The 16205-nt window shown below is 29.6% G+C and overlaps 1 protein-coding gene across 3 annotated transcripts; it reads left to right on the forward strand.

Annotated features, from left to right (window-relative positions):
• The first annotated feature begins 88 nt into the window (after positions 1–88).
• On the forward strand, positions 89–15828 carry LOC115890727 (protein THEM6-like). 3 transcript variants are annotated; one of them, XM_030911032.1, is made up of 4 exons: positions 89–402; positions 7406–7684; positions 12555–12769; positions 15442–15828. In XM_030911032.1, exons 2-4 carry the CDS (start codon positions 7525–7527, stop codon positions 15730–15732), a joined length of 666 nt encoding a protein of 221 aa, XP_030766892.1. In that variant the 5' UTR covers positions 89–402; positions 7406–7524; the 3' UTR covers positions 15733–15828. The 3 variants fall into 3 exon arrangements, with proteins under 3 accessions (XP_030766892.1, XP_030766894.1, XP_030766893.1); XM_030911034.1 differs by lacking the exon at positions 89–402 and adding an exon at positions 3747–4123; XM_030911033.1 differs by lacking the exon at positions 89–402 and adding an exon at positions 6995–7352.
• The last annotated feature ends 377 nt before the right edge of the window (positions 15829–16205 follow it).

A 16205-nucleotide genomic window follows, 5' to 3' on the forward strand; every position in this document is an offset into this window, starting at 1 on the left:
TTAACAATAATTTCTTTAGTAATATATTGTCCTACACATTAAAAATTTAAGATCCCCAAATTGTTTATATAATAAAGAGCTGAATCAGCCTTGATTCGCAACCGAAATACACGTAACTCTATTGCAACATTTAAAAAACCATTTAAGCCATAAATTATTAATGAACTTATTTTGGTAAGATTCAGTTAGCATCATGCATGTTGAGTATGTTATTCTATATGTACAGATGGTTTATTAATAAAAAGAGCTTGTTAATGATAGCAAAATAATAGTATGATACACATAATATATATTGACATATTTTTTATTTATACTTTAAGTTATACAGGTTTTTAAAATTTACGAAAATACTGTTAGTGCACAATTAGTTATTTCACGAAGTTAATTATTTTTAACAGACAGGTAAGTTGTTTTAAATAATTGTTTTTATTAAGAATCGTATAAACATTTTTTAATCATCCTGCACGTACATGGAAGTAATTCTAAAAATTGCTTTATTTTGATATTTCTATATATGTATATCACAAAAATAAAAATAGCTAGAGTCGATAGGATGCACTTTTTAATTCGAGAGTCAAAATATAACTATGTAGTTTATAGCTGGGACATTAGCAACATCATTAGTTTATAAGTCATTTATCATTAGTATTAATTATTAGTAATAATCACATTAGATTATAATAACAACAACTAACCGTACGATTGAATAAAAACGGCGTCAGCGATGGCTATGAAATGAAAATCGCTGTCATTTTTTTTATATGTAAAATTATATGGGAAATGAATCATTTCCAAGCTAACTGGACGCCGTTTTTTTTTCGATCGTACAAAAAATGTAGTAAATACTAGGAACATTTTACGGAAAAAAAATCAGTCGTCGGTGGAATATTTTTACTAAAATTTGTGTAGGGGTGGGGTAGTTTATTGACCCTTCGTATATTTTTTCTTTTGAAAATCAAATGATAAAGTGCTTAAAAAAACATAAGCACCCCAAAGGGTATAGCCGGATTAATATGGGAAATCTGCCCCGCGGCTTTTTTGTCAAAATAATTCACCTAAATTTTTAGCTCTTTGACTCAAACGGTTATCGAGATTTTCAAAAAACTTTAACTTTCTCAAATATGTCACTCACTAAAAATCGTCAGAAAATGTCTATTATACACTCAGGAATTTTTTAGAATTTTTTGAAGTGGTGAAAAATTAAAAACTCATTTTTTTCTAAAATCTTCTGTTTTACCACAGGTTTTACCTAACTTATATTTTTGTTTGGTTTAAAAAATTGCGTAGAAAATATTTTTTCATTAAAAATACATCCTTGTCAGAAATAAACATACAGATTATTATCAAAAAATGAGTCCGAGATTTTAGAAAAAAACGAGTTTTTAATTTTTTTCATATTGTTCCACCATTTCAAAAAATTCTAAAAAATTCCTGAGTGTAAAAAAGTATAAAATACATTTTCTGGCGATTTTTAATGAGTGACATATTTCACAAAGTTTAAAAAAATGAAGATTTTAATTTTCTTTCCTCCGCTAAAAATCGGCTTTTCGTTTAAGAATCATGATCATATTATTTTTTCATGTCTTGAAAAAAATCATCATTAATTAATTTTGAATTTTACTATAAAAATAAAATTGAAAAAACATTTTTTTTTTGAAAATCCCGAAAACTGTTTAATTTAGGTGCGAGTCAAAAAAGCCGCGGGGTAGATTTCCCCATATTAATCCGGCTATACCCTTTCAATAAAATCGGTTAGGTTGTACTTTTATATAGAGGAAAATTATGTCCAATGAACTTATTATTTTTATTTCAAAAATACGTAGTAGTTCTATGTCTACGGAATATTTAAACACCCTGTATCATTTAATGAGAAAAATACAACTGCTTTGCTGCTAAAAATACACCTTACATATACAATAACTATTTTTAATTTTTAATTGCTTTGATTTCATTTTCATAAGAAAAATGTCTCTTCATAATCCATCTATTCGAGAGCCTTTCATGTCGGTTAAATGATCAAGTGCAGAAGGAAATCAAAAGCAATACCCACATGTCCCCGTTTAAACCAGTTTTTTTAGTGAACCACTTTTATTATTGTTCTTTATAACATCATTTGTGGTTTTATGAGATGAGAATGTGTACTTTCTTTTTTTTATATTTTGGTTAAATACTTCCATTCTTCAATTTTTTAATATCTTGGAGATATGTTTTGCACAAGAATACAGTTTTTTTTTTCTACATTTATACCAATGATATGAGAAATTTGACGCTACCTACATATTTTTTAACTGGTTTGAAGAGTAATAACTTTTCATCCGTACCTGTATAAAAGTACTGAGTAAAAAATATACATTAACGACGTTTCTTACGTAAAAAATGTCTCTTGGTAAAAATCGCTACGAGCAATTGTTCTCAAGATATTTAGAATAAAATTAATCAATACATGTCATTATTGAGAAAAAATAAACATATGTTGAGTAGATTTGAGTTATTTGACTGAAATGATAAATTTGGGAATTGTTATTTTTTCTAAATTAATCATAAATTTCTCTTTTTTCTTCGAAAAAATGATGATAAAACAATTTCTATTGAACTTTTTCTTTTCGAACATTATTGAACTTTATCGAACATTATTTCAAATTTATGATTTCAGTCATCTAATAACTACCGTATGATCGAATAAAAACGGCGTCAGCGATGGCTATGAAATGACGATCGATGATATTTCCCATATAATTTTACATATAAAATGACAGCGATCTTCATTTCATAGCCATCGCTGACGCCGTTTTTATTCGATTATACGGTATTCAGTCGACACGTTTATGTTAATGATGATAGGTATTGATAATTTAGATTCCAAATATCTCGAGAACCATTATTCGTAGCGATTTAATTTTTTAAGTAAAAAAATATCGTAAATATATATTTTTTTACTCAGTAGTTTTATACAGGTACGGACGAAAAGTTGTCAACAAAGTCTTCAAACCAGTTAAAAAATATGTAGGTGGTGTCCTCTACAAGTAGGAGTCATAGTGACATCAAAATCAAATTTCTCATGTCAAAAAACTTCCAGATACCAATTTTCATCCAAATATTGAGTTTACTTCAGAATTTAATTGGAAAAAATCGAAATAAAAATGAAACTTCTCACCATGTATCTCCGAAACAAAACATTTTAGACATATGTACATTTATATGAACTTTTTTAATTATTTTTATTTGCAGAATTTTCCATTTTTTTTCATTCCATACATTTTTCTATTAGTAAGAAAAATATAAGTAATTTGAATTCAATTATTTTAATAAATACAGGGTGTCCAAGAAATAAGTGCAAATATTTTAACTGGTAGTATAGTTCAACCCCACAAACACGCCTATGATGGTTTTTTCGGGATTTTTTTTTTTAAAAATTCGAAACTTTTTGAAAAATTTTTTGGATTTTTTTTTTAGTTTTTAGTAAAAAACATAATTTCTTGATAATATGGCAACATAGGTATTAGATTGAATTTACAAGAAAGAAAATCCAGAAAAGATCCAGTGGTTCTCAAAATTTTAACAAAAAAAATTTTTTTTAGAAATTTTCAAAGTAAAATAACTCCGTTATTTTGGACTTATTTGAAAAACGATAAAGGGAAAATATGTTTCTTTTATCGAGATCCACCAGCCCTTAAAATACTTGCACTTATTTCTGGGACACCCGGTATATTGAGAAATTTTAATTTATTATAGGAGATCTTAGGATAAGGGATGCGACGCGTCACCCGTATCAATGGAAGCTTCGCTGCTGTATACCGAACATTATAATAGTTGATACTCAGTTTTGTTGTATACCCATTGTACCTATGACCGAGACCACACCCTCTTGTGTGTTGATATTATTATATCCCCATATGAAGTAGATGAATTATTCAAGTTAAAAATGATATAAATTACTGTTATATAAGTTACTGATGGAAGATTTTTTGTTATTGGACTACAAATGTTGTCTATAATGATATGTGGTACTTTGGTGAAATGGGAATTCTTTTCACTAATCTAAATTATATAAAGAATGGAAAAATTCTTAATGTTGTAATGCCCGCTAAGGTTGTTATGAAAGCTGCCCAAAAATATTCATGAGGTGCGTCGGAAGTAGGAATTTAGTGCAGAAGTCAACGATTTATTTATTTTTCAGAAAGATGTAAACATATACCTACCTATTAGAAGAACGCTAATTACTAAAATCTAAAATTTATCTTCAAAATAATTATGTTTCTTGTAATTAAGATTACACGATTACAAAGTTTGACTCACTAAACGAAAGTAATAAAAAATGCCTAAATGTCATAGGATACAAAAAGATGAGAAATTGCAACAAAATTGTTTTGTAATAGTTATACAGAGTGGTCCGAACTGTATTCCGGAAACTCGGAAATTCCGAAAACATATAAATGTATGCCCTAAAATGCTTAGTTTCGGAGATAGAGAGTGTAGAAATTTCATTTTTTATTTCGATTTTTTCCAAATAATTTATGAATTAACGTCAATATTTGGATGAAAATTGGCGTCTGGGAGTTTTTTTGACATGAGAAATTTGATTTTGATGTCAATATTAATCCTGCGCGTAGAGGGAGCAACCGACACATTTTTTAACTGGTTTGAAGGCTAATAACTTTTCGTTCGTACTTGTATAAAACTACTGAGTAAAAAAATATACATTTACGACGTTTTTTACGCGAAAAAGGTCTCTTGGTAAAAATCGCTACGAGTAATGGTTCTCGAGATATTTGGAAGTCAAGGTGATCAATCTTCTCTAGGAAGTCAAGGTGATCAATACCCATGGTACAAGAATACAAGGTATGATATTGCGCAGGTTGGTCACTACGTCACAGGTGATATAAACGGCACCATTGGTCGGCAAGCTCTGCGCGCCAATTTCAAATTGTCAAACAGATTGTGTCATCTGTGAAATTTGATTGTGTCAAAATGTGAAAATAATTTTTTTAATTCGATGTCAAAACATAACTTTTGGGGTTATGTCCTAATTCTTCCCTATTTTAGGTCTTTTTTTTATTAGTGGTAATTGAAATGGATATTTTTTTGTATGGCGTATGACGTCACAGGTGGTATGCGCAAACTTAACGAAATTGGAGCCGCTATCGATCATACATTGTTTTCTTTGTACCATGATCAATACCTGTCATCATTGACATAACCAACAAACATATTTACTAAATAGTTATTAGACTGAAACTAGTTACCTTTACTAACTGAATAGTTACCTTTACCAAGAGACATTTTTTACGTAAAAAGTCACGGAAATGTATATTTTTTCACTCAATAGCTTTATACAGGTACGAACGAAAAGTTATTACTCTTCAAATCAGTTAAAACACATGTACGTGGCTAAGGTGGCGCCCCCTACAAATAGGAGTCTCCCAGACGCCAATTTTGATCCAAATATTGACGTTACTACAGAAATTATTTGGAAAAGTTCCACACCCTGTATCTCCGAAACTAAGCATTTTAGGACATACACTTATACAAACTTTTTTACTTATTTTTATCTGCAGAATATGCTGCCGAAGTTTCCGAAATACAGTTCGGACCACCCTGTATAGTGTATCTTCTTGGGTTTAACATAAAAATTTCAATTTAAACTACACTGCTTATACGTATAAAGCTTCTTTATTGTTTATTAAAGTGACAAAATATTCTGAAAAATATTAGTCGGGTATGGTGAAATAAAAATATAAGAACATTGAAAATTATGAAATACTATGTCACGATGTATGACTTACTATTTATAAATTCGGAGAAAATGAACTTTTATTTTATTTTTAAACGTTTGACTCATAAGTTATTAAATTTTAAAATGCATTTGTCCGTAATAGCATCTGATCGAAAAAAAACGGCGTCAAAGACGGCTGGAGAATGACAATCTGAGATGATAATTTTTGGCGAGGTCAGTCTCTAGACGTCAATTTCTATGTCAATCTTTAGTAAATGACGTCTAGGGCTTGACCTCACCAAAATTATCATCGATTGTCATTGTCCAACCGTCTTTGACTTGTTTCTTCCCATTATACGGTATGTGTTTGTGTTTAGTGAATTTTTCAGGCATCAATGGCATTTTTTTCAATCAAGATTATAACCTCAGATGCAAAAAACGTCATATTTATATTTTAAAAAGTGTTAATATAAAATATTTTTATATTTAAATCCCTATTTTCATGAATTTTTCGGCAAACTGTGTATAAATATTAGGGTGTCTGTTATTTACAGAGTTGATCATTTCTCTCACGACGCCCTCGAAATATTTAGTTTATTGTCTAAAAAAAATAACTATGTAATAGTATGGGAGGGGGTTAAAAATTTAAAAAAATCGTAACTCCGAAATACAGTAGCTAGCAAAACGCGGTTTTCAATTTAAGATTAGGTATAATATTTGCAAAAAAATTTGTAATAACATCAAAATCATCTAAAATCTTAAATAACTTAAAAACGATTTATTTTAGGTATAGGAACATGTATATCAAAAACTAATGAATTAAAAAAAAAATAATCGCTCAATTCCATGACAGCTACGGCCAATATTATATAACATTTAAACAATTTAATTTTTGAAATAGAATAGCCACATGTCTTCTCTAAATTTGCCCTTTAGGCTATACATATTTTTTTGACTAACAGTTTTTTCCTCCAAAAATTTTTAATATTTTTTTTCAAAAAAACACTTAATGTTAGGTAGAGAGTTGTTGATATCAAAATTCATAAAATTTTACAGAGAATTTAAGTATGTAATAAAAAATGGGAGAACCCATTTAAAATAAGAAAGTTGCTGTCAACTTCCGGTATATCCGGAAGTAGCGCCATATTGAAAGTATTTTTAATCGATAGATCTCGTTGTGAAACAGTAATGTGCAAAAAATTTCCGATTTAGATATTGTAGTTCATTAGAAACTTCTAATGCACGCTCAGCCTGGGACACCCTGTGTACAATTTGGTAAAAGAATCATGAAAATAGGGCTAAAACTAAAAACAATATTTTTAGCCCTTAACATTTTAAACTAGATCAAAAAATTTTTCGTTGCGTTTTTTTACATTTGAGCGTATTCGTATTTTATCAATAAATTTATCATAAGTATGCATTTTCTTTATGAATGCATACTTATTAATTACACATAGATGAAAAATTAACTAGCATCTAAAGTCTAATAGTTATATTAGAAAAAAAAAACAATTAAGAGGTAAATTAAAATATCAATAGCAAGCCCACGTGAAAATTCGTTGGCGCAGACGCTTTTTGGAATAAAAACATCGCGTTTGTCAATATCCCCATAAATATCAGCGCCCGTAAAAGTCATCCGGTATTTTTTCTTGCGCTGTTAAATAATAAAATTGCTAAATCAAAGTGTTTCAGGACCACAACAGTTGCAGCTGTATAGAAGACACATACAGGGCAGCCCGTTAGTTAGATGTATCAAGACTGCAAGAAACATCAACAAAAATGAGGATTGAATTTGAAAAAATAGAAGAAAAATGATCGATATTTGTTCGCTGGTGCTCAGTTTGGCGGGGTTGGTGGTCGGATTCTACTTTTTGATCGAGTTACATTATTTTCTGAGGATTTTGTTGTGTGTGGTCGGTGCCAAATTCTTCAAAAAGAGGAAATTTATTTTGGACAAAACACTAATTACCGGTAAGTTGAATACTTTTTTTTGAAATATATTTGTTATTTTTTTTGAAAAATAAATATGTCATCAGTTAGAAAAAGTCTTAGTTTTATGCTCAAAAAAATAGGGTTGTTTAAAAAAAAGTTTTTATTACCATATACGTTTTCGACAGAGTACAGAGAGTGATAAGTTCAATTCGCATTTATATCAATATACCGGGTGTTTCTCAAAAGTGGCTCTATAACCCCTGTAACTTTTTTTTTATTTTTTCAGATAAAAAACGAGATTTGGTATGTTAGTACATATATGGCATAAATTAGGATTGATTGACGTATTCAATTGTTTTCGATCACTTCCTGTTTCATCGGAAATGACTACAATTTTTGTTTTTTAAATGTCACCCTCGATATTTTGTCACTTCATTTGATAAAAAATGACTCTGAATAGAATAACAGAACATATGTCAAGTTTTGATATTTTCAATTTAAAAAAAAATGCATTTTCAACTTCTATTTAGAGGGCCATAGCACAGAATATCTAGCTACGCAACAGAAAAATACTCGAAATGAAAGAGCTAAAATTGCACAAATAGAATACTAGATGGCGCGACAATATCATAATCAGAATATAATTAGAAATTTTGAACTTTCGGTTTTGGATCGACGGATCGTCGACGGCCTTGTAGCTCGGCTAAATATGCACAGTTGCCAGGTTCAAAAAGACTTGAATTGACATCCCATTCTTTTTATTGTGTATAAAGCAGTATGTGTTTCTTTCTATTCTTCTTTTCTTGTCAGATACACTTATATAAATTATTCCTTTGGCTATTAAAATAGTTTTAAGTATATTATTACAAAACATATACATTTTTAATATACACTACCCTAATAATGTTAACTAAGAAAATACCTTTTAATTACCTTTTAAAATTAATAATACATATAGAGGGCGATTGATAGTGATATTTATTAATGCTGAACGTTAGTAATGAAATATAAGTTTAATAATAATGGAAATAATTTATTAAAATGCAGTACAAAAAATGTTAACTGACTAAAAATACTATAATAACAAATTTCTTCCGTTTGCCACGTGATTTATATAGACTAGGTAGATTTTAAAAAGTGACACAGGTACAATTAATAATATATTAGTTCGGCATAAAAGTTGCTGTCACGACATCGAACAATAAATTAAAATTCGTAAAATAAATTAAAATTATTATTAATTAAACAAATCTTTTATAAAGAAACGCAAGTATACCAAATTTGGGCCCAATCGAACTCCAGGAGATGATATCATAATAGTGTACTATATTATGGTACCACTCGATGTGCTTAAAGGTACCATAATATTGCAATGTCACCGAAGATCCGTAGTATATCAAATTTAAGAACAATCGAACGCCAGGAAATGGTATCGTAATATGGTACTATATTAAGGTACCACTTTATATGCATAGTATCATATTACATCAATGTCACCGAAAATACGTAGTATCCGAAGTTTAAGCCCAATCGAACGCCATGTACGTAATATAGTATTTCATATTATGGTACCAGCTGATATGCTTCATGGTACCATAATAATGCAATGTCGTCAAAAAATACACACAAGTATATATCAAATATGAGCTCAATCGAACTGCCAGGAAATGGTATTGAAATATGGTACTATTTTAAAGTACTCCACTTTATATGCATCATAGTACCATCATATTACAATGTCACTGAAAATACGTAGTATACCAAGTTTAAGCCCTATTGCCGCCATGTACCTAATATTGCTATGTCATCAAATATGGTACTATAGAAGGTACCACTTTATATGCTCCATGGTACCATAATATTACAATGTCACTGAAGATATAGTATACCGAGTTTAAGCCCAATCGAACGCTATGTATCGTAATATGGTACTATATTATGATATCACTTGATATGCTTCATGGTACCATAATATTGTAATGTCATGAAATATAAGTATATATCAAATACCGTATGATACCGAAAAAAACGGCATCCAGTTGGCTGGAAAAGGACGATCGATGACATTTCCCATATAAATTTACATATAAAATGACAGCGATATTCGTAGCCATCGCTAACGCCGTTTTTTCCCGATTATACGATATGAACTTGGTATGAATACAATCGAACGTCAGGAAGTGGTATCATAATACATACATATACAGTAGAACAACACTTATTATATTGTCGCCGAATTACAATGAAAATTCAGGATTCAATTATACAATCAAACGTCAGGAAGTGATTGTAATTTAGCTAATAAGATTTAATTCCAACTAACATGGCAAATTGAAAAAAACAGCTCTGATCTACTTTAATATGTTTAAATGATGTAGCAAATTTGAAGGTAGGCTTTAGATTGTGAAGTATTACGATATGAATTACATTAATGGCAATACTGCACAAAATTCTTTTAAATTTTGTTTGTAGAAAACTGTTTTCTTTTAAATTTATTGCCCTCTATTATGTAGTAGCGAAACTACCGCATCAAAATATCTGATTTGGAGACAGGCTTTAAAAGCCTGTCTCCTTTTGCTACCTACAATTTTATACATGTAACGAGGCTTCTGTTGCGTAGCTAGATATTCTGTGGCCATAGTCATAAATGTAACTAGAATTTGACTCGAAATACCGGCGTATGATCGAAAAAAAACAGCGTCAGTGATGGCTATGAAATGCAGATTGGTGTCATTTTATAGGTAAAATTATACAGGGACTGTCATCGATCGTCATTTCCAAGCTAACTGGACGCCGTTTTTATTTCGATCATACGGTACCAGGTGTGTGGTACCCAATTATTCGTAAAAAATGCTTTTTAAAATATTCTAATGAACCACCCTCGTTTCATTTGAAAAAATTGAGTTATGATTAAAAACACGATTTGGACATCTTTTAACCGGCCAGGACAGGACACGAAAAACATTAGACTATCAAATTTATTTTTCCAAGACTCTTTGATTAAAAATTAGTGTGTTTAACACAGCCATGGTACTCTAGCTAGATTGATATTTAAAATACATTTTTTAAGCGAGAATGTCAAAAGTTTACAATTGATATGTCATTATATTCAGATTGTCATTTTCTATCGATTAAGGTAAAAAATACCGAGGGTGTCATTTAAAAATCAAAAGTTGTATTAATTTCCGGTAAAACAGGAAGTGACCGAAAACAATTGAATACGTCAATCAACCCTGATTTATGTCATAGACTAACGTACCAAATCTTGTTTATTATTTGGGTAAGCCATATTCTACAAATACCCGGTATAATGAACAATAAGTATTTAATATCTAATTACAATAAAACAAGCACTTACCTATATATAACTTCATTTACCTATAATAACTTCGTTTTATAAGGAAAAATGCTTTATTTTTATATTAAAATGCTATTTTTTATATTAAAATGTTCGGAATACCTAAAAAACTTAAAATTATGCTTCTTCAAAATTCGCCAAACAGTGGTACCATGCTTTTCGACATTTGTTTTTTTATCAACTTTTCATTTATTATTTTTCAATGATCCTTATCAATACTATCCTTCTTTTTATATACAGGGTCCGGCAATAGTGCGTCGGGCATCTGTAGCTCCTAGAATAAAAAAAACTTGAGAATTTTGTTTAAGTGCAGGCCTAAAGTATGTACCAGGATGAATTTCAGGAAAATATTTAACTTATAGGTAGCAAGTGTGCATGGATCGATGATTTTTTAATGGAACACTTGCAGATATTGTATTTTGGTTCAGATTTACATAATCCTAAGATATGAGTAATCTATTTCGATAGTTTCAAAGATATTAATAAATAAATCAAAATATACATTTTTTCATCCCCTTCTTAAAAAAATAGTTGTAATACAAGAACTGTTCTGAAATCAAAACTATATTAGATATTTACTTTAGATGATCTGTTCTTACTTTGCTATAAATATGGTAATCGTAAATCATACAGGATGTTCAATATTTTACGCCAAACTTTCAAAAATATAAAATAATTTTTCTTGATTTTTTTAAATGGAAGACCCTGTATATTACTTTTTTGTTTGATGGAGAATTAAAAACGAACACTTTTTGGATTTAAAGTATTTCAAAAATTTTAATAGTTTTTCGGATACACGCAATATTATTTCATATGGCGCTTTCAATGGTAAAATACGAAAGAAAAATCATTGGGTGGCTTTGATAAAAATTTACTGTGGAAAATGCCATATGAAATACAAAACCGGGAATGTCTGCGAAACCGTTAACATTTTTGAAACGCTAAATGCAAAAAATGTTCATTTTTTAATTCTCCATCTATTGAAAAAATAATATACAGGGTGTTCCATTTAAAAAAACAAAGTAAAATTATTTTATATTTTAGAAAGTTTAGCGTAGAATTTTGAACATCCGGTATAATTTACGATTTTCATATTTATAGGAAAGTAAGTTCATACCATCTAAAGTAAATATCTAATATAGTTTTGATTTCAGAACAGTTCTTGTATTATTAATAATTTTTTTTAAGAATTGCAGAAAAATATATAATTTTTATTTATTTATTAATATCTCAGAAATTATCGAAATATAATTACTCATGTCTTAGGATTATGTAAAGTGATCTGAAAGGAAGCCAAAAATGCAATAATATACAGGGTGTTCCATTTAAAAAAAATCATCCCGATCCACTGACACTTTTTTGAGCCACCCTATAGAAGTTAAAATATTTTCCTGAAATACATCCTAGTACATACTTTAAGTTTACCCGACGCACTATTGCCGGACCCTGTATATATAGTTTTTAATAACTGCTCCTGTTGCTTCAAACTTCAAATCCTTAAAAAAATGGCTTTTACCATATAAATAAAAGGATTTCTTTTTTGCATTTCAGGTATTTGTTTGTCTACAGATATCGACTACTACTTAAATCATATGAACAATGCTAGATACCTCAGAGAGTTGGATTTTGCCAAAATAGACTTCTATGAAAGGACTGGCTTATATAGGAATATAGTTGCTAAAGGTGGATCCCTGTTTGCTGGTGCTACAACTATCAGATATAGAAGATTTATTAGAGTATTTAGTAGATACCAAATAAGTACAAAGGTAGTGTATACACCATCATTATTTTTTAAGGATAGCACTATAATACCACAGATAAATATTCTACAGGGTGGTCCGAACTGTATTTCGGAAACTTCGGCAGCATATTCTGCAGATAAAAATAAGTAAAAAAGTTCGTAGAAATTTATGTCGTAAAATACCTAGTTTTGAGATTGAGGGTGTAGAAGTTTTATTTAGTTCGGATTTTTTCCATATTCACTGAAGTAACGTCAATATTTGATGAAAAATTGGTGGATGGGTGTTTTTGGACATGGGAAATTTGATTTTGATGTCAATAAGACTTCCCATTTGTAGGGAAAGCCTACATGTAGCTTTATCGTTTTGAAGAGCAATAACTTTTCGGTTTAACTGTATAAAACTACTGAGTAAAAAAAATATACATTTACGACTTTTTACATAAAAGCGTCTTTGTGTAAAAATCGCTACGAGTAATGGTTCTCGAGATATTTGGAATCGAAATTCTCAATACCGGTCATCATTGACATAAATTAAACATGTTGATTAAATAGTTATTAGACTGAAATCATAAATTTGAAATCTTTTTGTGTCAAAAGTTCAACAGAAACTGTCTAGTCATCATTTTTTCGCAGCAAAACTTATGATTAATTTAAAAAAATAAAAATTTATTATTTCAGTCAAATAATAATTATACTCAACGTGTTTATTTTTTGTCAATAATGACATGTATTGACTATTTCCATTCTAAATATCTTGAGAACGGTTGCTCGTAGCGATTTTTGCCAAGAGACATTTTTTACATAAAAAGTCTATGGACATAAAATGGAAATGTATATTTTTTTAGTCAGTGGTTTCATACAGGTACGGACGAAAAGTTACTACTCTTCAAAACTGTTAAAACACATGTAGGAAGCGCCCCCTACAAATAGAAGTAATTTTGATATTAAAATCAAATTTCTCGTGTCACAAAACTCCCAGACCCCAATTTTCATCCAAATATTGACGTTACTTCAGAAATTATTTGGAAAAAATCGAAATAAAAAACAAACTTCTACACCCTGTATCTCCGAAACTTGCCGAAACTAAGCATTTTAGGACATACATTTATACGAACTTTTTTACTTATTTTTATCTGTAGAATATGCTGCCGAAGTTTCCGGAATACAATTCGGCCCACCCTGTATACTCCCTGGTACAAAATTCAGCCACCCTAAAATTTGACTTAAGTTTGATGTTTCATATCTTCTTACTTTGTAATCAGATTTTTATGATTATAGTATCAGTGTGAAGATAAATTTATTGGCATTATTTTTTATTTTTTCAATGGCTTATATTTTTGGTTAAGTGGGTTTATACCGGGGTAAATCAAAACGTTGTTTCTTGCAACAAATTCGAAACACCCTGTGGAAAAATGAGACGGGCATTTTGGATAAAAAACACTTTTCTGCAATCTTAGATGTATTCCTAACATTTCATTTTTTGAATTATCCCATTATCTCTATTTTTTTATGAGCTACACATTTTTAAGTAAAATATTGAATTTATATACAGGGTGTCCCACTTAAGATGGATACAAGCCAATATCTTGATTGATTGTTGAGCGATCATTCTCATTTTTGGCAGGAGGCTGTATGGCTATAAGACGTACATTTTGCTCTGGGTAAGAAATGCGATACCTCATAGACGTACGTTTTAATGGGGTTTGATATTTTTCGAGTCAAGAGTAAACTACCCTTAGGACAGTATTTATTTCAAATCTGATCTTTGTTTAGACCATATTTTTCAAAGTTAATTGTGATTGTTTTAAATAACTATTTGGATTTTTTTAAATATTCCTCAATAAAACATATTTCAGATTCCATTGAAAACTGGGGTTTTAAATTATTTTGTAACTCATTTTATTCATTTGTATTAGCAAACTTAAAAAACAATTTTTTAAAGTAAACAAAATAAATTGAAAATATTTAGTTTTTTTGTATCGTATCTTAATTATTATGGAGGTTATTTGAAAACTTAAATCGATTATTAATTGATAATTGGTTATAATTGGTTATTGATAATAAACCAGTTGTTTATCCAGTGGCGTCGTAAGTACTTAAAAAAATAATAATAAAAAAATGTCTTATTTTAATAACACACCCTGTATCAATATTTATCAAAATTAGAACTTAAGTATCTTGGATAAGGAGAACTCAATATAATTTATCAGATTTGAAATAAATACTGTCCTAAGGGTAGTTTACTCTTGACTCGAAAAATATCAAACCCCACTAAAACGTACGTCTATGAGATATCGCATTTCTTACCCTGGGCAAAATGTACGTCTTATAGCCATACAGCCTTCTGCCAAAAGTGAAAAAGATCGCTCAACAAACAACCAAGATAATGGCTTGTATCTATATTAATTGGGACACCCTGTATAATAATGCCAACAAATTTATTTACAAACTAATACCATAATAATAAAAATCGGATTACAAATTAAAAAGTTATGAAGTCAAAATTTTAGAGTGGCGGAATTTTGTGCCGGGTAGTTTATTATAATATACCACACTATCTAAAAAAACGGCGTCAAAGGCGGCAATGAAATGGAGATCGCTGTAATTTAATATGGAGAATGTCATCGATCGTCATTTCATAGCTAACTGGACGCCGTTTTTTTTTCCGTATAATACAGTATCTACCTTCTTTTTTAGATAATTTACTGGGATAATCAAAATATTTATATCGAACACAAATTTATCAGTAGTGATAAATTTATTAATGCCATAGCACTGTGTAGGCTGAGACTAGTCAAATGTGATGCCGATATTATAATGAAAGAATTAATACAGGATGTTCCAAAAAATGTCGAGGTTGAAACGACGCGAAGAGACAAGCCGGAACTGCCTAGTGACCTAGAAAAATGGATAGAAAGTAATCAAATTTCTAGTGATAGGTTAAGGCAGAAAGATATAATAGATGAGAAGGAAATTGAAAAAGTATAAATTATATTTTATTAATATTTTGCTGTATAAAGTATAAATATTCTAACTGTATTATACAGGGTGTTCCTTAATGACATGCTAATATTTAAGGGCGTGAATCTTGGACCTATTCTAAGAGAAAAACTTCATATTAATGTATGTCCCAAACATCTTAGTTTCTGAGATACAAAATGGTAAATTTTTCTCCAAAAAAAAACTTTTTTTCATAACTCTGATTTTATTACAGATATCTTTATGAAATTTGATACACGTATTCCATGTATCCAAATACCTTTTTTGGTGTACAAATAATTTTATTTATTTCAGCCAGTCCCGTCCATAGGGGTTTTACCTGGTTTTACATTGAATATTTTTGGAGAAAAAAGTGGTACACCACTGACTTCTCTTAAAATAAAAATTGTTTTCAAAATCTCCATTCATTTCTAAACATTTTTTGTCTCTTGATTTTTTTCGTCCGACGTATAGTTTTTGCT

The sequence above is a fragment of the Sitophilus oryzae genome, unplaced genomic scaffold (genome assembly GCF_002938485.1).
Source record: "Sitophilus oryzae breed Bouriz unplaced genomic scaffold, Soryzae_2.0 scaffold_909_pilon_pilon, whole genome shotgun sequence".
NCBI classification, from domain to species: Eukaryota; Metazoa; Arthropoda; class Insecta; order Coleoptera; family Curculionidae; genus Sitophilus; species Sitophilus oryzae.